The sequence below is a fragment of the Dermochelys coriacea genome, chromosome 3, assembly GCF_009764565.3.
Source record: "Dermochelys coriacea isolate rDerCor1 chromosome 3, rDerCor1.pri.v4, whole genome shotgun sequence".
Taxonomy (NCBI): Eukaryota; Metazoa; Chordata; order Testudines; family Dermochelyidae; genus Dermochelys; species Dermochelys coriacea.
Window position 1 is genome coordinate 115443512 of NC_050070.1, and position 25197 is coordinate 115468708.

The 25197-nt window shown below is 39.3% G+C and overlaps 1 protein-coding gene across 4 annotated transcripts in view; it reads left to right on the top strand.

Annotated features, from left to right (window-relative positions):
* PLEKHG1 (pleckstrin homology and RhoGEF domain containing G1) overlaps window positions 1-25197 on the top strand; it is a 221239-nt gene that overhangs the window by 55316 nt on the left and 140726 nt on the right. For 3 of the 4 annotated variants that reach the window (XM_038395901.2, XM_038395898.2, XM_043511195.1), the window contains one exon: window positions 8987-9061. In XM_038395901.2, coding sequence (XP_038251829.1) covers window positions 9013-9061 — 49 coding nt within the window. In that variant the 5' untranslated portion in view covers window positions 8987-9012. Of the gene's footprint in view, window positions 1-6013; window positions 6033-8986; window positions 9062-25197 lie in introns of those variants that run through there. The other variant, XM_043511196.1, reaches the window with a different exon arrangement.

A 25197-nucleotide genomic window follows, 5' to 3' on the forward strand; every position in this document is an offset into this window, starting at 1 on the left:
CTTTACACCAATATAATGTAGATCTTGCCTGGACTGAGATGGAGCCAGCTGCTCTTTACTCAGGAACTGGTCTCTTGTAGGTGTTGTGACATCTTAATAATAGTGATATTGATTGCAACTATGGGAAAAAGATACAGAACTGAGTGCTGTCAGTGTGGTGTTGACATTGGAATTCATGGCATCTTGCTTTAACTCTCAAGTGGTCTTTTGTATATTGTGAAATGCAAGGAAGATAGCACAGACCTCTGTGGGACTCTGCAGGGCCCTTGGGAAGAAGAGCAGTTACTCATCAACACTCTGGTTTCTGCTGGACAGAAATGAATGAAGCCATTGCGGTGCTGTGCCTTGTACTCTATATGGGAACTTCCAAGGTGAAGATATCACCAACTTAATATTTATCATAGACAAGCACTCTTAACTTTCAAGAAAGGAGTCTTAAGCTGCTAGAAACATATTAAAAGAATTAAGGCCTTTGGACATGCTTAACTCTGAATTTTCAGGATTTCTATTCTTTTATCTCCTCTTGCCTTTATTTAGAATTTTTCTGGGTTTTCAATGTATTTAAGGGTGGACTTGATTTTAAAGAATGTTCTTGTCTATTACCTTTATTTTTGTATACTTATTACTATAATGACAGCATGGTGGAGATGTTTTGTCTGAGAGTGTTCAGGGACCCAACCAGTGACAGTGTGGCTTATGTAGAATTTGTGACACCAAGGGGAAAGGCAGAGGGCCAGTGGACCAGCACTCCATGTTAGTGTGGAATATAGATCTAGAAGATTGGAAGGGAACATGGTATCTAAAGTCCTAGGGTGAAATCCTCATTCCCTGGAAGTGAGTGGCAAAACTTTTGGAGACAGGATTTCACCCTTGGCAATGCAAAAGGATATCTCAGCTTTTCCATAGAAAGTATTTGATCTATACATAATAAATATACTATATTGTTCGTGATTCAGGAAAGCACTTAAGCATTTGATTAACTTTAGGCAGGGCTCAAGTCTGATTTGGGTTAAGCAAATGATTATGTGCTGTCTTGAATAGGGATGCTTTCCTGAACTGAGGCCAACCCATGCAGTTGTTGCTGCTGGTGTTCTACATGGAGATGTTTTACTTGTCTCTCAGGAATTTGGCTGTGTCTACACTACAGACCTTACAGTGGCACAGCTGTACTGCTCCAGCTGCAAGGTTTCCCCTCTAGCCGCTCGCTTGCGCGCACTCGCTCTCTCTCTCTCATACAATTAAACCACCCCCAATGAGTGGTGGTAGCTATGTCAGTGGGAGACCATCTCCCACTGACCGCGCTGTCCACACAGGTACTTTTGTCGGTGAAACTTATGAGGGTTGGGGTGTGCGTTTCTTTCACTGATTTTAGATCAAATAAGAATCCAAACACTGTGAGGTGTTTATTTCAAACTGCTGACCCTTTCTGGAGTACAGTTAGTGATTGCTGCTTCTATTAAGGCTCACTTTAGGAGAGCTATGCTATTTCTCTGTGCTATTTCCTTGTGTAATACAAACAAATTGCATTTATGTTGTGTTCCTTTTTAAATACCTTTTAATCACTGATACGCTAATCACTGTGCATTATTTTGAACATTGCAATGAATGGAAATATGTCATTTTTGCTCCGTTTTTTGGAGCACTTCATTTTTGTAATATTAAATTTGACTTCTTTTTTGCTTTTTCTGTAACTCCTGAAGTATTTGCAGCAGTTCTGGGTTTTGAGAGGAAAACTGATCTACCATTAGAAAGTTGAAGAAATTTTTGCTCTGAGACCTCCCACTGGGTCCATTTGGGTGGCCCTGGCTGATTATGGCATGTAAAAATGCATGGCCACGGATCTGCATGCTTTTGGTTACTGTTAGAGCCTTGCTTATTTTACTTGAGAAACATAAACAGTATAGTTGTATGTATTCATAATATGAGAAATAAATGCATATTGCGTTTCAAGCTTCCTAACTGGGTAATAATAATGCAGACCTCTTATGTAGCACTTTTCAATGTTCCTGCAAAAAATAGTACCCAAACATATACAATAATTAGAATCACAAATACTGTAACTTTGTAAATAGTGATGGACCCAGGAATTTTAAGTGTCATGTGGTCCAACAGTTGAAGCCACAAAGGACAGGAATAACAATGGCTTTGTCAATAATTGCAGCTCAAATAAAAACATTCAAAAGTGTCCTGTAAGATTATTTTTCATGAGGTCCCTTGTATAATTGAACTCACAACTGTTTGTAACCCAGAGGTTCACAGTAGGATTGTTGTATACATTGAGTTATTTGAACTAGAAGATAAGCAGGGTTGCATTCTTTTATCTCTTATCTATTATCTACAATAATATGGCCATTGCAAAAGGAAAGGATCCCTCCCTTAATTTGAAAAGTAGGCTTTATATCTGACTGCTATTGGTATACCCCAAATGATCAGAATTCACGTTAACATCCCCTTTCAAATAACAATCAAACATGAGATGAGAAAGGTTGAAGACGTCACCGTCAATCCGATATTGGATGCCAATCCCCTGTGGTAGATGATCTTGGATTAGTGTTTTCATTGCTGCTAAGAAAATGGAGAAAAGGGTGGGTGCCAGTACACAACCTTGTTTTATGCCAGTTTGGATGACAAAGGGCACAGAGGTAGAGCTGCTGCACAGGATGGAGGCAGTCATCCGGTCATGGAGGAGTCTTACAATGGTGATATATTTGCTTGGGCAGCCAAACTTTAACATGATTTTCCACAGAGCTTCATGGTTGACCAGAGTCGAAGGCTTTGGTCAGATCGATAAAGGCCATATACAGCTCCTAGTGGTGGTGTTGACATTTTTCCTGAATCTACCTGGCTGCAAAAGTCATGTTGGTGGTGCCTCATGATGATCTGAAGCCAAATGGTGTGTATATCAATCTCCCCTCTGTTTTTTCCACCAAATGCATCCGATGAAGTGAGCTGTAGCTCACGAAAGCTTATGCTCTAATAAATTTGTTAGTCTCTAAGGTGCCACAAGTACTCCTTTTCTTGAAGCAAAATGGACTCTGGAAATACTTCCTCTGCAAGAGGGAGCAGATGATTCAGTCAGATTCTAGCAAGAATCTTCCCAGCGATAGAGAGGAGGGCAATGCCTCAATAGTTGCACAGTTGGCCTTGACTCCTTTTTTGAAAATTGAGATGATGTTAGTATTACCTTAAGACATCATATATCATAAGACACACAAAAAATAGTGTGTGTTGGAGCACTGTGTCTACCTTCCTTGGAAAATGTTTAATTTATGTCAAAGTTCAGGCTGTGTATTGATCATGGTTTTACTGTACTTATATTATAGTCCTATCCTGCAAGTGCTTATGTATGTGAGTAACTACACTCAGACAAAGTCCCATCGAGATCGATCTGTCTGAACAATACAGAATTCAGGGTCAAGGCCTCAGTTTCTAACGTGAAAATAAATCTTGCTGTTGCACACCTCTCCTTCTTCCCCCAGCCTTGCCATTCCTCTAATCAAAAACACAAAACTAAAAAACTGTTTTCTAAATTCTGTTTACCTAAATATCCAAAGCAGAAGCTGTTATCTTGACAACTTGGTAATGTGAGTTGGAAAGAAAGAACTGCCTTTCTTCATCATCAAACTGGACTCCTGTGTTTTAAGTATAATTTAAAATTGTAGCCTTCACTTAGTCCTGGTCAATGCTGCTCAGAATAGATCTAGACAACACTGGCTTAGAAAGCTCAGGTGTAAGCTGATGCTGTCACTGTTGCTAAGGCTGGGGGAGCTCTGCTAGTACTAGAGTGATGATGGTAAACTTCTTTAAATTGTCAGTGTAGAAAAATCTAGGATGATCAGTATGATTAGGTTTACTGGTTTTATGAAACCGTGAACAAGTATTTCTAAGTAATGTTTTGAAAATTTCTTTTTCTAGAGCAAGTGGGCCTTTTAAACTTATTGCATATTTATTTAGGTGAATAACAATTTGAACATTTGTAGCAAATCACAAACTTTAGCAGCACTGTATTATACTTACATATAGTAAATTGGTAAATAATGAAAAAATAATTGGTAAAAATGTGTTGAAATTCATTTGGATTATCCAGATGAGTTCTTCTCACAGCCATTAAAGCTGTTGAAAGTATGAATCGGTTCAGTAAACACCATGTCTTGTGTGGGGTAATTGAAAATAACTTTCAATTTAGAACTCCATTATGAAAAATGTCAAGGTCATTCAAATGCCAGCTTGAATCTTGTTTGTTTTTTGTGCAGCAAAGAATAGGGCATGCTCAGTGAAAAGTTGGGACACATGCATGTCATTAGAGTCCTAAGATAGGAAAATTGGCAGGTGTCTCATTTTAAATGTAATGTTCTCTGGTAACAGATTGGGGTGTCACAAAGGCAAGGTTATGACTTCTATTTAAGATCAAGCAGAAGGGAATGATCTATAATGTGAAGGGGAAGTGGCCTGAATTAAAAAAAAAATAAATAGAAACAGAGGGAAGACAGAAAATGAGTGTCCAAGAACATAGTTTTATGTGTAAATGTTTTCTTGCTTCTTATTTAGCCCCAGTACAAAGTTCCCCTTAAAAAAACAAATATTTGTGAAGGAGATTAGGAATTTTATTTTATTAAATGGTCACTGGTATTTTAGCGATTAATACCATTTAATGTTTGTTAATTCCATGTTGCTCAAAATGAAGACACTGATATCCATGTTTTATTCTTTATTTTTAAAAAACATGGAGAAGTCTGCATTTGTAATATAAAACTGTTTTTTAAAAAACCTACAGGTTATAGAAACAGTTCTCTGGAATTCTAAAGGGATGATAGAATTAAATACTGCATTTACTTATGTTATTTCAGTCAAACATATAAAGTAATTGATTAGTACCTATAGGCCTTACTGAATAAACAGCATTTGACTTATATACTGGCTAAATATTCATAAACAATATGCATCAGTGAATCCAAAGTGATGGCAGTGAGCTTTCCAAGACTATAGAATTTAGTGTCTTTGTATTTATTCCAGCCAACTGTTTCATGATGATAAGCATATGTAATTACTTTCTAGTAATCTGTTTGAAAAGCAGATGGAGATGAAAAATTAAACTCTGCTGGAGAGTGGCTACAACTTGTGTTTCTATTTTATTATAGATTTGAATTTTTAAAGGATTTCTAGAGAACTTTTCTTAAATCATGTGTCAAGTTCATGCTTGTTTAAATGGTGTGGGAGGTTGCACAACTGCCCTCTATATAACTACATGGATGGTAATTTTCAATTGGATAAATGTTGTATAAACTTAACCAGTGAATTCAGGGTGGTGGGGAATTCAGAAATTATAATCAACTACTTCATAATAAGTAGTAGTCTAATTATTTGTGGGTGAAATTTACCTGCTAGGTACCACATCTTGCAGATCTTACACAGGCAAAACTCTCTCTGAAGTCAATGGAAATTTTGCCTGTGTAAAGACTGTGTAGGATTTGGTTTTGATATGAGATGAACAGAGCTCTTCTATAAAATCTCTGGTTAACAGAGCTTCTGGTGCTTTCTAAATAGGCATCAATATGTCTCCTATATTCTTACGTTGAATTTCACCCTGAAACTTGTAAGACCATGCCTATCATTTATAAGATTTGTATGTATTTTTAAAATCGTGAATGCATCCATAATATTGGACAGCGATGTATGAAATAAATATAAATAAATATGCCTGAGAAATCAGAAATAAATTGTATTGTTGCATTTTATATATACAGATTATTTGATAAAGGTCAGTGCTGAAATGCTTATTTTTGTTCTAGGGATGGCAGTAGGGATTTGAACAAACCATATCTGATACACAGGGGCATAATGGTTTGAAAAAATCTGAAGTCCCTTATTTAACAGACACTCTATTCCCTAAGTCACCTTATACCAAAGCTAAGATGCAGAAGTCTTCCAAAATGCTGTATTTGGTGACCTTGTAGACCATCCTCTGAATTCCAGGGCATATCCATACATTTAAACCAACTCCCTTGTGTGAGGAAGCTGTTACGGACAGAAAAGTTGAGCGATTTTTTTTTATATGCCTTTTAAGATTCTAATGCCATAAACTGGGCTACTATTACTTAATACAAAAATGTCTAGTGCCATAAACTGCATTGTACTTCATAAATCATCGCCAGACATGTTCCATTCCCCAATGAGTGCTCTCTGTTTCTCTGGTTGGAATGCAAGCTCCTTGGGGCAGAGAACGGTCTTCCTCTGTTTCATATACTTGCTGTAAGAGCTTAATTAATAATAAGGAATGTATTTTTAGCCAGTAATGGGAAAATGTTAAAATTTGCAGAGGCTTAAAAGTAGGACTTGAAAAATGTTTGACACGTACTAGCTATAAGCCAATACAAAAGATGATCCATTAGCATAAACCAGTGGCAAAATCTTGTTGTGACGTTCATTCAAGTTGAGAAACAGATTGGAAGTTGAAAAGCAGGAAGGCTTGTTTTTGTGTTCCAATCTATAAATAAAAGCTAGACATGAGAGAATGACACCGACCAGTTCTAAAATCTTGAAGGATATGGTGATAGTGAATTGAACTGATTGTCTTGTAACTACAGATAATACTTTCTTTGTTTAATAAATCAGTTCGTTTTAAATACAAACATGTTTTGATAAATTTCAGAAAAAAATATGTATCCAGAATATTTAAGGTAGCCTTATTTAACAAATGAAAAAACATTTTTAAAATGCTGTTTTTGTGCATTTTAATTGAATTCCAATATCCATCCAAATGCACCTTGCCACAAAGTTTTTTAAAAAAACCCTATAGTAAATAAGAAATGCATCATTTTCCATATTATAACATAATAAAACTGTAAAAATGTAAGAATCTGAATAAATGTATGTTAAGCTATGCAATTGCTTAAATAAATGTAGATGGACAGACATAGTGTATCCTCCTGATTAGCAAAAGAAGTACAAACTATAGTGTAAAGACTATACTTAATTGTGAAATCAACATGTTTTAAAGGTTACTAACCAATGAGAATCAACCTCTTTCTTTAGGAAAACAAAGTACAAATGCAAAACAAGATTAAATTATTTTTAAAGCAAGGTTTCCTGCTTGCTGATTTTAAATCATGATTAAAATAGATATTTTAAATCACTTTGATTCAAAATCATTCCATCATGTTAGACACTCTTGAACTGGATGAAATGACTATTGAAAAAATATTGAAAGAAATAAGTGTGTGGTATTGCTAAGAGATGATATCAAGCATAGGGTGTGACTGGGAAGCGGTGGTGGTGATCTATAAATGTTTGAAGGGTTTAAACCAGAGGAAAGTCAAAGGTATAAGGCTGGTGCAAACAGACCAGGCTTAGTGGGATGCCACTGAGAGGGGAAAAGTCAGGATGAATTTCAGGAAATACCTTCTGACAGTTGGTTCCATTAGGCTGTGGAATATTCTCCCAAAGGAAGTGATTAAAAGCCCTGTTGAAGGGAAACACCCAAAAATAGGTTGGACAATACACTAGTAAATACTGTGTACTGTTATGAAGGGCCTGTTTCCCAAAGGTGTTAACATAATCCAGAAAATGCCCAGCATTAAACAAGGGCTGGGGCCTGGTTAATACCATGGTGAACACATCATTAAAAATCCTTTTAACGTTTTATTAAAGATAAGGAAAAGAAAAACCATTAAAGCATTTGAAATATAAAGTATTGAATAAGGCTTTCATTTTAACATCATCCCTTGTTCCCTTTCCATTTAGCTAGAGAGAGCTTTTAGAAGGAAAAACTGCCTTGTTTAACAGTCTGTTAAATGGTAATTGTCATTTGGGGGAAGAGAGAAGAAGTTAACTGAGATTGGCTGCAGCTGTTGCTGCTGGTCTGCTCTTGTTTCATCCCCGGTGGTGGTTTGGGATTCAGCTGGAGCTGGTAAAGGTGGCGATGTCATCTGGGTCCCTCTTTCTGGCCTAATCTGGTCATGATGTCTTTCAGGATCAAAATGATGAAGGCCCAGTGTCCAGGGAAATGGTGGGGGTGGCAGTAGTGATGGTGAAGCTTGCTCCAGTAGCGCATCTTCCGCTCCAAAGCCTCTCTCTTTAAGGACTCAAAAGGAACAATGGGTGGAGTAGCCTATCCCCTCATCATTTTGTCTACCATCTTTCCAACACACCAATTTTCATTCACTGATTTCTGGTTCTGCATTTTACGTGTTTACTGAGCATGATCTTAACAGCCCTTAAGTTATATCAGTAGGCTTTTTTTTGTTTGGACTAATTCAGTTTGTCTCTCTTTTGCACCATTTCCCACTTGCTATAGGTTATTGTGACATCTTGTGAACTGTCATATACTTTTCATAGTTGAGGGTAAATGTCACAATTATCACAGCAGGCCCTGCAGTGGCAGGGAGAGGAGTGACCTAAAAGATCTTTTCCCTCTCTAAATTCTATGATTCTGTTTTAAGACAGATATCGCTAACCACAATACAGTGATATTTTAAATAAGCAAAAACTATTTTTCCAAACTGACTTAAGTAAAAAACATTATTTTTTTAAAAAAGCTTAAGACATCTACTTTGTTGTCTTTCCCAGTGATGTTACTCTCAAAGTAACAATTTATTACTACATTGGTTATCATGTGGCTATGAATAACCCTTTCATTGGATGGTTGCTGCAGAGGCTTTTGATTGAGAGTTCATTTTAAAAATGCAACACTGAGACAAAAACATACAAAACCATTTCTACTTTGCCTTGATCCTCTAAAGTTATTGCACATACCTGTCAGGTTCACTGCTACATCCAACTGTGTTTATAAAGTCATAGCACTACATTTATTAATCCGAGATTCATATTATCATGTTGAACAACACTTGTTGAAATGAATGGCATTCTTTTTTGGAGTGTGAGAGTGATCTAAGCTGAAACTGTATCCCTAACCTGGGGAAGGAAAGGTGTCCTTCAGCTGGAATGTACTGGCTTTGCTTTAGAATACTTTCCTTTCTTTCTCCCTCAGGTTTCACTAAACTGGTTTCAGCTGAGATGCCAGATAAAACACCAGGGGGTTCAGAAGCCATCCCCAGGAATGAAGGTTAGTATTGTTTTCTTCTTGAGAAATCTCTCATTTTCTCTGACTAAATATTGCAGGCAAGAAACCTTAAACCTTTGTGACTTCAGCCTGTGAAAAACTTTAAAATTTAAAAAAAAAAAAAAAAAAAAAGAGAGAGAATTGGCTTTTTCAAAGATATGACTTATAGGAGAACTAGGAAAGCTTTCCTATATTGCCTAATTCAAAACATTTATTCCTCAAAACAGATTTGTTCGATATTGATTATTTTTCACTTATTTGTGAATAGCCTCTTTTCTATAATCTTTATTCCTTGATGGTATTTAAATGCATAATATTTGAAAAGATTTAGAGCGGTTCAATGACCTAATAATTTTTCACCTTTTGGAGAGGGAGACTAGTCTTCTTCAGTAAGAATAATGAGAATACTCTTATTGCCGAAGACTAATATTTTCAAATGTGGGACGCTTAAGTTAGCCATCCAGATCTGTATTTAGTCACTTAAATAAGTGGCCTACATTTTCACAGGAGCTGAACTTGTCTTGTTCCCACTGAACTTCAAATGCTCAGCTTCTCTGAAAATCAAGCCACTGGTTTTTTTTAGATGCATTTAAAACCTTTGAACGTGGTTACTAGAGGAAATTTGTCATTGCAAATATATCCCATGGTCTTGTATGTTGAGTGGTCTCCTCTTAGAATAGTCCCAGGACTAGAAATAGAAGGGTTTTCCAGATCAGCACTGAGGTAATTTGACAGAGCTTTGTGGGGGAAGCTTGCGCCTGTCCCTGTGATCTTTAGCGCACTTACCGTCACTTTCATAATTACTGGTTTCAGAGTAGCAGCCGTGTTAGTCTGTATTCGCAAAAAGAAAAGGAGTACTTGTGGCACCTTAGAGACTAACAAATTTATTAGAGCATAAGCTTTCATGAGCTACAGCATCCGATGAAGTGAGCTGTAGCTCACGAAAGCTTATGCTCTAATAAATTTGTTAGTCTCTAAGGTGCCACAAGTACTCCTTTTCTTTTTTCATAATTACTGTATTCCCTCAATCTTTTTTTAAATAATTTGTTATGAAGGTAATTTTGCAATTCAGGTTGCTTTACCCTACTCTCCATATTTATTTTTTTAAAAGAAATATACAGCTTAGAATTGGGATTTTTAAAATATATATAAGTATCTTTTTTGACACTTAGCCAGTGATATCTAGACCTTAGTTGTCACTTTGACATTTGAAAGATATTTTGAAACACTTTTTATAAATAACAGCAGACAACTAATTCCTTTTCCTTTGAAAAGTTGATGTGTTTGTTTACAAAGAGCCTGTTAAGTTCTTGTTGATTAATTTACTATGTGGTTCAGTAGGCATTGCTAAGGGCATTATAAATGCAAGATTGAGACACATGCAACTTTACACTGAACCTTCAAATGACTGCTCTCACTACAAACCTACACACGTTTTTATGTGCCTAGCTTATGAATGATGTATCTTGTGCAGTAAAAGCATTGTGATTAAAATACACTTAGAACTGATGTTTGTATTCTTCTGTTAGAAATTTTATTTGGAGCAGATTGTTGCATACCTTGTTGGTTGTATTTCTTAAAGCAAATTTCAAAAACATGTTTATGGTCGTCTCTGTAGTAACATTAGTAAAGCATGAGTGAGTTTTTATGATGTAAAATTACCTTAAATTCCTTGTGGAAATATTAGATTACAATTTCTGAATTGTGAATTCATTTACAATTTGTGTATGCAGGTGATAGTCATTCACTAATCCTTTGCTTCCCAGAGAAGAACTGGGATAAACTAGCACTTGGATATAGAAACAATTGAAAACTTTCAGTGCAAGTTTGGAAGAAAACTACTTCTGTGAAAGAATTTTTTTTTTTGTTACTATAATGCATTTTAATTCACCACTTCAGTGTGGGCCAATATTCTAGTAAATGGGTCTTGTTTATAAGGTGTTTTTTTTCTTTTTACTTTCCGTCAGGAAGGAAACAGGGACGGGGATTTAAAGGGATTCAGAAAGAACAGGGAGAAAGGAGGTTTCAGTATACCTCCTCTCTAAAGCTGGAAAGGTAATAGAGATCTCTTTGATGCCACACCTCATGGCTGGACAGTAGGTCTATCTTTTATTCCCAGCTTTCTACCAGGTCTTGTTTTCTTTCTTTCTTTCTTTCTTTCTTTCTTTCTTTCTTTCTTTCTTTCTTTCTTTCTTTTTCTTTCTTGCTGCAAAACCAGTTGGCTATTATTGCTCTTTTGGGTTTCTATCAAAGTTTTACACTCCTCAAACATCCCACCACCAGCAGCGTTTCCTCCAATTAATCTTAAACACAATGCTTTAGATTATTCAGAACACAGCTAAACATGGGGATTAGCCAAAATGTTGTCTATCTAGAAATTTGCATTAGTGCTTGTCATAAGGTGGCTCCTGCCTGGGATACCCTCCTGCATCAGGCCGCAGCACAACAAATGGTGCCTACCTCAATTTCCACTCAAGTGGTCCCCAGAAATAGTCTAAACAGTCTTTGAGTATAATTAGGGGATAATTTATTACAGAAGAAAACCCTGTGTGTATAAACTATAACAAACCAAGTTCCCAGCTATCCAGCAGTGTACAGCCCTGGCGTGTCTCACTGTATGCAGCTCTGAGGTATTACTCAGGCATCTCTCATCATGCATCACCCCAGACTTTACTCCTTTCTGGCTCTCCAGCTTCAGCTTGATGGCTCAGAGAGACATACAAACATCTCCCTTTATTTATCTCGGCCTTCGGCCCCCTCTAGCCTTTTCTGGCTGGGGCTCTCTGGTGGTTTCCTAACAATTCCTTTCTCCTTACAGGGATGGACTGTGCTCTCTACAGTGTTCTTCTAAGCAATTCTGTACTGTTCCTTCTGTTGCTCTCCTGTGCTCAGGAGTTCTCGCCTGCCCTTCTCCATCCTCTGTACTCTAGGGAAGCTCTGACTCACCAGGTCTCTCTCCCCTCTGAGGCCAGATGCCCTCTTTTAAGCTTCAGCTGGAGAGGGTCAGATGACTAAGAAGGAAGAGACCAGTGTACTGTCATAAAGGCCAGTGGCACCACTTGGCAATGCTGGAACTGAACTTATACTAAGTTTAAACACAGGTTGTTAACACAGGAAGAAAAACAAGCAGAGGTGAATCCTGTAGAAGCAGCAGTGGAGAGAAGTGATAGGAGGACACGAGAGAGGTGCAAACTACATATATCCCATGTGACAAAGCTCTGGCCTTGCCTCCATGGGTCCTGCATTTCCTGGTGGATTTCGCTAGCCTCAGAGGCTCACTGTGACCCTCCACGTAACCCTTCTTTCTCTACAGACAAGGGTCACAGTCTACTGAGCCATTTTCATCATAAGCCAGTGAGGGAGGTGAGGAGAAGTTATCCTTCCTTGCACAGTCTCTGTTGTCTCCCAGTCTCAGTGATTAATCAGGGGGCAAAGGTGGGGAGGGGGAGCCCGGGCCCACCCTCTACTCCGGGCTTCAGCACAGGGACCCTAATAGTATCAGCTATGGTAGCTGACCTTTTAGAAACATGACATGTACAATTCCCTGGGCTACTTCCCCCATAGCAGCCCTCACTTCCTCAAGCTCCGCTTCACCCTTACCTCAGGGCCTCCTTCTTTGTACCTGATATGGTGTGTACTACTCAGCCTCTCCAAGCGCACAACTTCTTCCCACAGCTCTTGACATGCCTCCCGCCTGACTAACTGGGAGGCTTTTAACTAGTTTCAGGTATCCCAATCAACCTAGCCTTCTCCCTGCTTTCTGGAAAGTTCTTAATTGGCCCCAGGTGTCTTAATTGACCTGGAGCAGCTGCCATTTCACTTATCCTGGTACCAGGGATTTGTTTAGCCTGGAGCTAATATATCTATCTCCCACTACTCTTCCATAGCCATCTGGCCGTGCCCCGTCACACCCAGTAGGGGGAAGTGACAGAAAAGAGAGACAAGGTCTACTCTAATAAACACTCTAAAAAAGGCAGTGACCAGAGACAGGGTAGGAGGGATCCTCAGACACAGGCCCTAAACGATTTACCCAATAATACCAGCCCTAACTGTAACTTATAATGCTGATACTAGGTAAATGTGTATTTGTAAGAAGGTTTTTTAATGATGAGACTATACCATTTAGTATATGGTTTCAATTGATTTTGTGAAAGAGGATGTAGTTTCCTTTCTCCATAGCTACCCACATGTGAAGAAATTTTCCAGAAACACTTTTTCAATTAAGCCAGGATCTAGGGACTGCCAAGAGGATCCTCATCAGTTTCTAGTGAATTTTGGGTTATTGCTTCTTAGAATGGTGAGAGGTGAAGGAAATATATCCTGAAATTTGAAGAATGCAAACACAATTCTTAAGTGGCCTCTGGACTTCCAATTTATTTGAAAAATTCTTCTGAATGCATGGTTTCTCAATGTCCCCATGGCTCATAAAGTGACCAACAGACACTGGGAAGGAAAACATTTTACAGGGCATCATTAGTGCTTGTGATTTAAAAAGGAGAAAGTTAGAGAGGAGGAACTGTGATTTCCCTTTCCTCTCAAGGTTATGCATCTTAATTTTAGTGTGCAGGCAAAAGTCAAAATTCTCCCTTATAATGTTGGCATTTTGTGCTACTCACTCATGGTAGCTAAAGTATGCAAAAAACTAATTTTTCTGTTTTGTTCTAAAGTTCTATGCAAATAGGTTTGCTGCCATGTACATCAGAGCTGAAACTTTTTAAAAAAAATGAATTTCAGAAGCTGATTCTTCTTATATTTAATTTTTCCCATAACACTCTATTATCTAAAAGAACTCTTCATAGAGGGATCCATTCAAAGCTCTATTCATACTGTTGTACTCTTATAAGCTGTTGTCTAAACAATTTTGTTTTAAGAAGGATGTTTTGTTTTCTTTTGAGGATGTTACCCCTCCAAATCAGGGAGTTAAGAGTAGTAATTCAGTTGAATTCAGATATCCCACATCCAGCAGGGATATCTGAATATTATTCAGGGGCAAATGTGTTCTGTTAACCCTAGGAGTTCTTGTGATGCTGTCAGATAAATCCACTTCCAATACAACAGCACTAGAAATATTAGTCACCACAACAAAAGTCCATTTAGTGTTTAGAGACCCCAAATTAGGAGGGAGCTGGATTTCTCTTGTTTTCTGTGGTGGCTGAAAATTAATAGTCACCAATTTAACTCCTATATACAAATTTATTTCCCTTTCAGCAGTGGATGTTCACATGGATCAGACATATTTTAGCTCCCGAGTCCAACGTGCATTAGCAACTTCTTCCCTGGTGTTGCTTCCTTCTGCTTGGGCAATTCAGTCTCAGATGGCCTTTGTGACATTGCCTGCAAATGTCCTATGGCCTGGGACCCACTTGGGAAACAGTATCTCTCTCCTGACCTATTTCATGAAGTGCTGCTTCTGGTATAAAGGAGGCTCCCTGAGGCTGAGAATTAACTGCTGATACCTTTAAGGAAACCCCAATTTCTCCTTCCAGATTTTGAACTTTGCATAGAATCTGGTCCATAGGTTTATCCATTATGTCATCTTCCTTCACCAGCAGGTTGAAAAGTTCCCCTGCTAAACCATTTAGAAATTGATTTTTCACATGGGATTCTCTAATGACCACTGTGCATATGCCTCTCTCTGCATGGCTAGTTCCAGATTCAGCACAGTAGATTCTGTTTCACTTGAGCCATCTCCTGGACAGGGTTCATCATAGGGCTTTCCATGTACCTATCTCCTCCTGGCTTTCCATTCCTTCATAATATTTCAAAAGGGCCAATTCCCCCCTCATATCAGGTGTACAAATGCTTGCAGAATGGTCTCTAAAACTCCCAATCAGTACTGGGAAACTGCTGGTAAAATGCTGGCATCACCATCCAAAACACTGCAGCAGACAGTCACTGCAGTTTTTGTCAATTGTCATGGCACACCATCATATATTAGAAACAACCCTGTGAAAATGGAATAATTATGAACAATGTAGGTTTTATCTGGATTGGAGTAGCAGATCCTAAGGTGCTTGCTTCTGATTATGGAGTTGCTAGTTACTTTTTATGTGGCAACACTGGAAGATGTGATTAGTTAAACCTGTGAAATACTGCACAACATACCCGAGTATTTTAAAAGGATTAAGACCTATGCAGTTCTCTAAAATACTGTAATTTTTGCTAAGCAATCTGTGTTTTAAGTCTATATTTTAATATCACCTATGCAAGATATAGATTAAACTGAATGTCTAATTGTTTTAATTTTTCAAACTTTAAAACAATTCATTTTAGTAATTTTCATTTTCTTCCATGTATGTTTAAAAGATGAATTCCCATACAAAAACATTGTTAGCATAAGTAAAGGTTGCAACAATGAATAAAAGAAACCCCTACACAATATAAATATCAGTAACACTGCAAGTAAAAAACAAATTAACAAAAACCCTAGAATTGTGGAAATGATTACTTAAATTTTCACAAATATTCCACTATCCTTACAGTACATACATACATCTTACAATATTTAATTATGAAAAAATGTACATATGTCAATAACAGCTTTAATGTTGACTCACGACACCATATATAATCTTTTATCATCTACATCTCTAATTATATTTATTTAGAAAGTATGTGGTTAAAGATGTATCTTATTTATACCTCCAGTGTCTCATTGGTGTAAGAGTAAGGCTTATAAATCAGAATTAAGGTTGTTTGAGTGTGTGTTTTTTTTCATGTTAAAATATTACCTGTATCTATGAACTATAAGGGAAAAAATGTTTTTGAGAATTTTCTTTACTGATTACTTCCAGACTTTTTAATGTTGCATTTTTCCCAAGTAATATGCTCAGAACAGTCCTTATTTTATATAGGATTTATATCTTTTAACTAAGCCTTTTGTGTGAGGGTAAAGGGTAGGAGTTTCACCATTGTATTAGTAAGATGCTAACTGAATTTTTAGAACTTTGCTTATCTAAGAATGTCATTTTAGTATTACCCCCCACTAGTTAAACTGAACAATGTACAGAAGCAGACAAGTGAGAAATGAGTTTCCTGTAATTAGTTTACTGGAACTTGGTCCTTGACTTGAGGGCCTCTGTTGTTTGCTTCTCTATTGCCTGCTCTGTCAAGCCTTTTAGAATCAACAAATAAACCTATAAATGCCACTGTTTGCTTTAAACCAGAGAAAAGCTAGAGGTACTGTAGCTGGATATTATGAGTATGTTTACCACGTATATGTGAAATATTACACACACAGACTTCCTGAGAAACAATGAGTAGTAGATAGACTCCGTATTAAAAACATCTACCATGATCCATTTATATAAATTTTTCTACAGGAAAGCTTTTATATTTCAGTTACAACAGATGCATCTCGAACAATGAGTTGTATCAATATAAGGAAGTGGACAGGAAAGATTTCTGTGTTTTAGCTTGCAAAAGGGAATAAGCATTTGTTCTGTGTTATGAAAACAAATCTGATATTTGCTGAAATGTCCCTCTGTAAACCTGTGGCACACATTTCATTTTTAGTATAGCCCATGGTAGCAGAATTCACCCACTATGTACATTTCTCTCAAATATGAAGAGCAGCAGGTCTGGTTTATGAACAGTGTTTTATTGGAGCTAGGGAATTGTTTGCAACATTTTTTTCCAGTTATTGTAGTCCTTTTTCAGTTTGTGAATTATATGCTAGTAGATGTAGATTAAGAAATTGTTGCACCCAATTTTTGGATGATTTGCTTATGCAGCCATGCGTTATTTTATCCAGTGTGGCGTTGGTGAGTGGTTGGGTGAGTAACTGACTTTTTTGGTTTGCCCAAAACAAAAAAGAATCAGTTTGGGTCAAACTGAATCTGAAAATTCCAAAAAAAAGTTGACAAATTTCATTTGAGATCAAATGAAATGTTTTGGTCAATCTGAAATGAACTGTTTTGTTTAGTTTATGGGCACGTTTTCACAAATAAACAATGGAAATGAAGGCTAGATTCAAAGTGGCTGGAGGAGGAGGTGCCAGTGCTGTCCTTAGAACTTCTAGCCCAATGCTTAGGGCACTCATATGAGACTGTGGGTTTCAAGTCCCTTGATGTGGAGAAGGAATGTGAATTTAGGTCTCCCATTCCTCGGGAAAGTGACCTAACTGCTGGGCTATGGGATATTCTGGTGTGGATCTCTGTTAGTCTCTCCTGTTGAAGCTGTTCCACTGTGTATAAAATACTGAAAGAGTCACTGGACCAGAGAGAGAAAGTGAGAGTGACTCTGCAGTGGTAGTTAGGGCACTTACTGCTGCTGTTTTATGAGTTGTGCCTAAATCCTGTTCCCACCCCCCCAACCCCCTCACCCCAATTTTATTTTTATGAGAACTGTTTGGCAAATTTGTGTTTAAATTTGCTAATATTTTCAGACAGAACTGCAGTTTTTGATGGTTCTAGTCATCATGATTGCTTCAGATGGCTTGTTCATAATTAGTTGTTTGGTCACAAAAATCACACAGCATTTGTCTCTGATTTCTAATTGAAAGTTTCCCAGAGTCTCACAGTTTTTGAGATCTCTGCCAATCATGATCTCTGGAAATACCTATGTGCAAAAAAACCATTTATGAGTAATCTAATAGCTGCAGCCTTTATTATGTTTCTCCAGTCAATTTGCTGACAGACCTTGCAGTTTTCCTCAGTGTCCTGGAAGGAGAATTTCTAAAAAGATGGGGGGGAAGGAGTTCAACTTCCCATCATAAAAAGGCAACAATATTAAGAGACCTTTTGGGAAGCATCAGTTTCCCACACTAGGAACCCTCCCCACTGATTGATTTTGCTGTACACTAGCGTACCAAAGTAAACTGCAGTTTCACTGTGCTTTGCAAACAGGACACAGGCAAGAACAGGGGGGATTACAGACTTACAAAATATCCAAAATAGCAATATTATTTTCCCATGTACAGAGCATGTATACTTCCACAATCACATTATAAATTTTGTTATTCATAGTAAGACTCAGAAATTAAAATCTAGAATTCTATAAGTAGCAAACCACCACACAAGCATAATCACTCACAAAAATTAAGTGCTATACATTAAAATTTCCCTGACTGACAGTAATGGTGTCATTCTCCTCACCATACACATAATGTATTGTTTCCCCCAGTTTCTACCAGAGACGATTTCTCCATAGCTGTAGTCTCAATGTAGGTTGGCCTGTTGCTTTTTGTACAGCAGCGTGCAGACTTTGAGAATACATAGCAACTTCTTGCTATATAGCATATATGCTGAGAAATATAGAATAAAAATAAAAACAAAAAGCCCCCAAGGATGATATATAAATACATTGGAAAGCTGGGCCAATCTGATCCCTTTTCAGATTTTAAATTGTGTATAAAGTTTCAGATGCCTATAGTGGTTGTATAGTCATATAAAACAACAGTTAAACATCGTGGGGAGAGAGCAAAGTAGAAATGGTCCCTACATGTTGATGGGTAGTGATATGAGATTGTCCACCCATAGTTTCTCTGTACCTCTTCATATTGATGCTAGTTTGCATTCAGTCTCTGTTTCTTTCTACGTGTTTCTACCAGTCCCCAGCTTATTAACTGAAGTAAGATGGTCTCTGCAAAGGCAGCATGTGCTCTGTTTCAAAGAAATGCACTGGCAGGTATTTTGCATGCAGTATATATTAGTGCTCAAAGACTGCCTCCACACTATGCTCCTGCTCTGCATAGCTTTTCCCTACTGCTACTAGTAGCCCCATTCTGCGTCAGCCTATACTCCCATGAAAACAGTGATTCGGAGAAATATTGAATGAGTCGAAAGAATAGTAAATATGGCAGGCGACCAGCTTGGCTTAATGGTGAAATCCTAGCGGATCTTAAACATAAAAAAGAAGCTTACAAGAAGTGGAAGGTTGGACATATGACCAGGGAAGAGTATAAAAATATTGCTCGGGCATGTAGGAAAGATATCAGGAGGGCCAAATCGCACCTGGAGCTGCAGCTAGCAAGAGATGTCAAGAGTAACAAGAAGGGTTTCTTCAGGTATGTTGGCAACAAGAAGAAAGCCAAGGAAAGTGTGGGCCCCTTACTGAATGAGGGAGGCAAGCTAGTGACAGAGGATGTGGAAAAAGCTAATGTACTCAATGCTTTTTTTGCCTCTGTTTTCACCAACAAGGTCAGCTCCCAGACTGCTGTGCTGGGCATCACAAAATGGGGAAGAGATGGCCAGCCCTCTGTAGAGATAGAGGTGGTTAGGGACTATTTAGAAAAGCTGGACGTGCACAAGTCCATGGGGCCGGACGAATTGCATCCGAAAGTGCTGAAGGAATTGGCGGCTGTGATTGCAGAGCCCTTGGCCATTATCTTTGAAAACTCGTGGCGAACGGGGGAAGTCCCGGATGACTGGAAAAAGGCTAATGTAGTGCCCATCTTTAAAAAAGGGAAGAAGGAGGATCCTGGGAACTACAGGCCAGTCAGCCTCACCTCAGTCCCTGGAAAAATCATGGAGCAGGTCCTCAAAGAATCAATCCTGAAGCACTTAGAGGAGAGGAAAGTGATCAGGAACAGTCAGCATGGATTCACCAAGGGAAGGTCATGCCTGACTAATCTAATCGCCTTTTATGATGAGATTACTGGTTCTGTGGATGAAGGGAAAGCAGTGGATGTATTGTTTCTTGACTTTAGCAAAGCTTTTGACACGGTCTCCCACAGCATTCTTGTCAGCAAGTTAAGGAAGTATGGGCCGGATGAATGCACTATAAGGTGGGTAGAAAGCTGGCTAGATTGTCGGGCTCAACGGGTAGTGATCAATGGCTCCATGTCTAGTTGGCAGCCGGTGTCAAGTGGAGTGCCCCAGGGGTCGGTCCTGGGGCCCGTTTTGTTCAATATCTTCATAAATGATCTGGAGGATGGTGTGGATTGCACTCTCAGCAAATTTGCGGATGATACTAAACTGGGAGGAGTGGTAGATACGCTGGAGGGGAGGGATAGGATACAGAAGGACCTAGACAAATTGGAGGATTGGGCCAAAAGAAATCTAATGAGGTTCAATAAGGATAAGTGCAGGGTCCTGCACTTAGGATGGAAGAATCCAATGCACCGCTACAGACTAGGGACCGAATGGCTCGGCAGCAGTTCTGCGGAAAAGGACCTAGGGGTGACAGTGGACGAGAAGCTGGATATGAGTCAGCAGTGTGCCCTTGTTGCCAAGAAGGCCAATGGCATTTTGGGATGTATAAGTAGGGGCATAGCGAGCAGATCGAGGGACGTGATCGTTCCCCTCTATTCGACACTGGTGAGGCCTCATCTGGAGTACTGTGTCCAGTTTTGGGCCCCACACTACAAGAAGGATGTGGATAAATTGGAAAGAGTACAGCGAAGGGCAACAAAAATGATTAGGGGTCTAGAGCACATGACTTATGAGGAGAGGCTGAGGGAGCTGGGATTGTTTAGTCTGCAGAAGAGAAGAATGAGGGGGGATTTGATAGCTGCTTTCAACTACCTGAAAGGGGGTTTCAAAGAGGATGGCTCTAGACTGTTCTCAATGGTAGCAGATGACAGAACGAGGAGTAATGGTCTCAAGTTGCAATGGGGGAGGTTTAGATTGGATATTAGGAAAAACTTTTTCACTAAGAGGGTGGTGAAACACTGGAATGCGTTACCTAGGGAGGTGGTAGAATCTCCTTCCTTAGAGGTTTTTAAGGTCAGGCTTGACAAAGCCCTGGCTGGGATGATTTAACTGGGACTTGGTCCTGCTTTGAGCAGGGGGTTGGACTAGATGACCTTCTGGGGTCCCTTCCAACCCTGATATTCTATGATTCTATGATTCTATGAATGGACATGGATAATAATAATATCCAGTTATAATAGTTAATGCTAAAAAGAGATTTGAAGGGATATTAAACCTCATACTTCAGGGTTTAAAACAATCTCAAACTATTTGGGATTAGCATAACACCTTCATGGGGGGAAGATTATCCCATGTCTGCCTACCTTTGGAGTTCTTGCATCTTCCTCTGAAGCTGGTCACTGTCACAGATGGACCATGGGTCTCATCCTGTATAGCAGTGATTACCAACCGGTCCACCACAATCGACTAGTTCATCCTAGAGGATCTCCCAGTCAATCCCATGATCTCCAGAGGTGCAGTGTGGCTGCCGCTAAGTGTGGCTGCCTATCCTGCCCCCGCACCGCTCCCAGAAGCAGCTAGCATAGCCCCAGGGACTGGGGGGGCAGGGCTTTCCCTCCGTGTGCTGCTCCTGCCTGCAAGCACCGCCCTTGCAGCTCCCATTGGCTGGGAGAGCTGCAGGGGTGGTGCTTGTAGAGAGGGGCATCAAGCAGAGCAACATTTCACCCACCTTCCCCCCAGGGGCCGCAGGGGTGCATTGGCCCCTTCTGGGAGCATTGTGGGGCTGGGGTAGGAAGGGAGCCTGTCTTAGCCTCGCTGTGCCCACCGCCAACTGGGAGCCGCCGGAGGTAAGGCCACACCCCAACCCCCATCCCTGAGCCCCCTCCCAGAGCCAGCACCCCATATCCTCCTGCACTCTGAACCCCCAGCATCCTGAGCCCCCTCCAGCCAGCACACCCCAAACCCCCTCCTGCACTCCAGCCCCCTCCCCATCCCTGATCCCCCTCCTGCACCCAAACTCCCTTCTAGAGCTTTCACCCCCATCTCCTTCTGCACCCCAACCCACTGCCCCAGGCTCAGCCCAGAGCCTCCTCCCACACTGCTCTAGCCCAGAGCCCACAGCTCAATCCCCCTGCCCCAGCTCAGTGAAAGTGAGTGAGGGTGCGGGAGAGCAAGTGATAGAAAGGTAGATCCTCTGTTGCCCTTAGATTCAAAAAGTGATCTTGGGCATAAAAAGGTTGGAGACCACTGCTATATAGCAATTCCTGTGTTTTAGTAAGTTGCATCTCGTCCCATGTCCTCCATCTTTATGTTGTCTGTCTAGACTTTTTTAAAATTATTTTGTCTATTTAGGCCCTAAACTTTTTGGGCAAGGGCCATGTCATCTTACTTGCCAATAATAATAATAATTAATAATTAACAATAATTGTAATTAATAATGTGTGGAATGATGCCTTCCAAAAAAATTATCCCTTCTCTTTCCTCCTTTGTCCATCCAGAGCAGAGAAGTCATGGGTAATCCTCAGAGAAGGAAGGGGAAGGCCCACCATCCTAGTCACCTCATGCGGAAAGAAACTTTGTAAGAGTGGGTTTTATTATATTGGGGCATACTGGTGGGGTTCTGCTTTATCTCTTGCAGCTGCATGGGGCTGCTGGCCAGCTAGACTTATGAACTTTCATAAAGGAAGTAAGGCAAGAGATTGAGGAGTAGGAGGTTGTAGCTAGTCTGTTTCCTGGACAAAGGAGAGTGAAGAGAGACAGCAGGTTGATCTGGTTGTCGTGAAATGCTGCACAAACCAACAGCTCATACAAGAGCTGATGCATCTCATGTACTATAACTTCATGGTACTAAATCACAGTTTAAGTAAGTTATTTTAAGAGCTAAGGAGACTATTAGCTGCTAGAATATTTTGTTCTTCAAGAGCACAGTAGTTTCCATAGAGTTCTATCTGGATTGTGTCTAATCAGAGTTCAGTATCTGTCATCTATGAACTAATACTCCTTTTAATCAGACCTGGAAAACTCATGTGGCTTGAACCGTTTAAAATCGAGGCTTAGAAAACTGAAGACTTTTTTTTTTCTTTTAGCATTGAACCAAAAGTGTTTTTATTGCTGCTTGCTTCCCCCTCAAATAAATTAAAGTATTCCTAGCTATCAAACAATTAGAGAGAACTAGGTGTGCTTAACCAAGTGTAGTACGTTCATTAAGAAATAGTTCCTTTTGTATGCATAAGTGACACACATAATGAATAATAAATAGTAGACAATTATTAAATAACTGAAAAGACAATTATAAAATGGGGAAGCCCAGACCAGCTTGTGTAAAACAATCAATTGTGAAGCAGCTAATCATAGTGAAAAATACCTAATGTCTACTGTGATTTTTTTTTTTAAGCATTTGTGAATGATGGAAATTTCAAATCAGTCCTAACTTTTTCCAAACTAATGCTTTTCCCCCCAGCTAACTTGAGACTTCCAATGAAAGACAAGCATTTTAGAGGAAGTGAAGAATTCTGGTTAGAGCAAAGAACCAGAAGCCAAGACTGACACACTGACTTATTGTGTCTCTCATTGGGCAAATCATGTGACCCCCTTCTCCTTGTACTGCACCCTTCTCAACCTGACTTCAAATGGTTAAAGCTGGACATCACTGGAAAAATGGAGAACAGTGACTTTTATTTGCTCACATTCAGCAACAGTCTCCCCTTCTGCTGCTAAACTCTACTGCAAGCCAGGTTTATCTAGCTAGCCTGAAAAAAAAATTGGGGAAAAAAGGAAGGATTTATGGTATGAAGCACACAGCATTCATTGTAATCATATTTATTCAAAGAAAAAGGGCCAAATTCTCCTCTAAAACTTACATAGAGTCCAAAACGAGAAGCTTGTAATTCTGTATGTAAGATGCAAGGATCCCATAATTGAGTCCCCAGTCACTTGCTCTCAAATCAGAAAGCAAGTGTTAATATGGACTGGAATAAATTATTATACAAGGTGCTGCACAAGAGTGAATTGGGCTTAAGTGATGTGATCTGTGTGGTAAAAGAAGGCAGGAACCAATCCTGAATCCTTGTCGTCTTTTGTGCTGTACTGGCTGGCAGACGCTGCCTGCTTATGTGTTGGGACCTCTTCCAACCTGAGAGCTTGAATCCCAAGGATTGCTTTTAATCCTCCTTTGATAGCCAAAAAGAAAAACCTGCATCATTAGGTAAATACTTTTCTACTCTAGTTTCTGGTTAGGGTAGGTGAAGCTGTACCCGACTTTTACACATTCTCGGATGACACCTGAAATGATTGATGATAGCAGTATTCCTTGTCATTAATCATAAAAACAATCTATCCTACTAGAACTATTCTTTGGTTTTGTGCTCTAGTATTATGTCAAGTGTAAATGTTAAATATAGAGAGAGCACTTGTTGGTACAGAACACTCAGGATTGCATGCACCAGCATACTTTATGTATGACTTCAGCATAGGCATACCTACTGGTAAAAGGTGCTTATAAAAATATTTGCTTCAAAGTAATGTGGATAAATGTAAAGTAATGCACATTAGAAAAAATAACCCCAACTATACATACAATATGATGGGGGCTAATTTAGCTGCAACTAATCAGGAGAAAGCTCTTGGAGTCATTGTGGATAGTTCTCTGAAGACGTCCACGCAATGTGCAGCGGCAGTCAAAAAAACAAATGAGATGTTAAGAATCATTAAAAAAGGGATAGAGAATAAGATGGAGAATATCTTATTGCTCTTATATAAATCCATGGTATGCCCACATCTTGAATACTGCATGCAGATGTGGTCCCCTCATCTCAAAAAAAGATATACTGGCATTAGAAAAGGTTCAGAAAAGGGCAACTAAAATGATTGCGGGTTTGGAACAGGTCCCATATGAGGAGGATTAAAGAGGCTAGGACTTCTCAGCTTGGAAAAGAGGAGACTAAGAGGGGATATGATAGAGGTATATTAAAATCATGAGTGGTGTGGAGAAAGTGAATAAGGAAAAGTTATTTATTTGTTCCCATAATATAAGAACTTGGGGCCCACAATGAAACTAATGGGTAGCAGGTTTAAAACAAATAAAAGGAAGTTCTTCTTCACTCAGTGCACAGTCAATCTGTGGAACTCCTTGCCTGAGGAGGTTGTTGAAGGCTAGGATTATAACAGGGTTTAAAAGAGAACTGGATAAATTCATGGAGGTTAAGTCCATAATGGCTATTAGCTAGGATGAGCAAGGAATGGTGTTCCTAGCCTCTGTTTGTCAGAGAGTGGAGATGGATGGCAGGAGAGAGATCACTTTATCATTACCAGTTAGGTTCACTCCCTCTAGGGCACCTGGCATCGGCCACTGTCGGTAGACAGGATGCTGGTCAGGATGGACCTTTGGAATGACCCAGTATGGCCGTTCTTATGTTCTAAGTATCTTTTAAAATTAGTATCATTTATTTTTCTGTGTTTACCCTCCTTAGCAGCTTGAAAATAAGCTTACATCTGTGTGCTCCTGCTTCTAGATAAGCCAAGGCTCTTATCGATTCCCAGTATTTGATT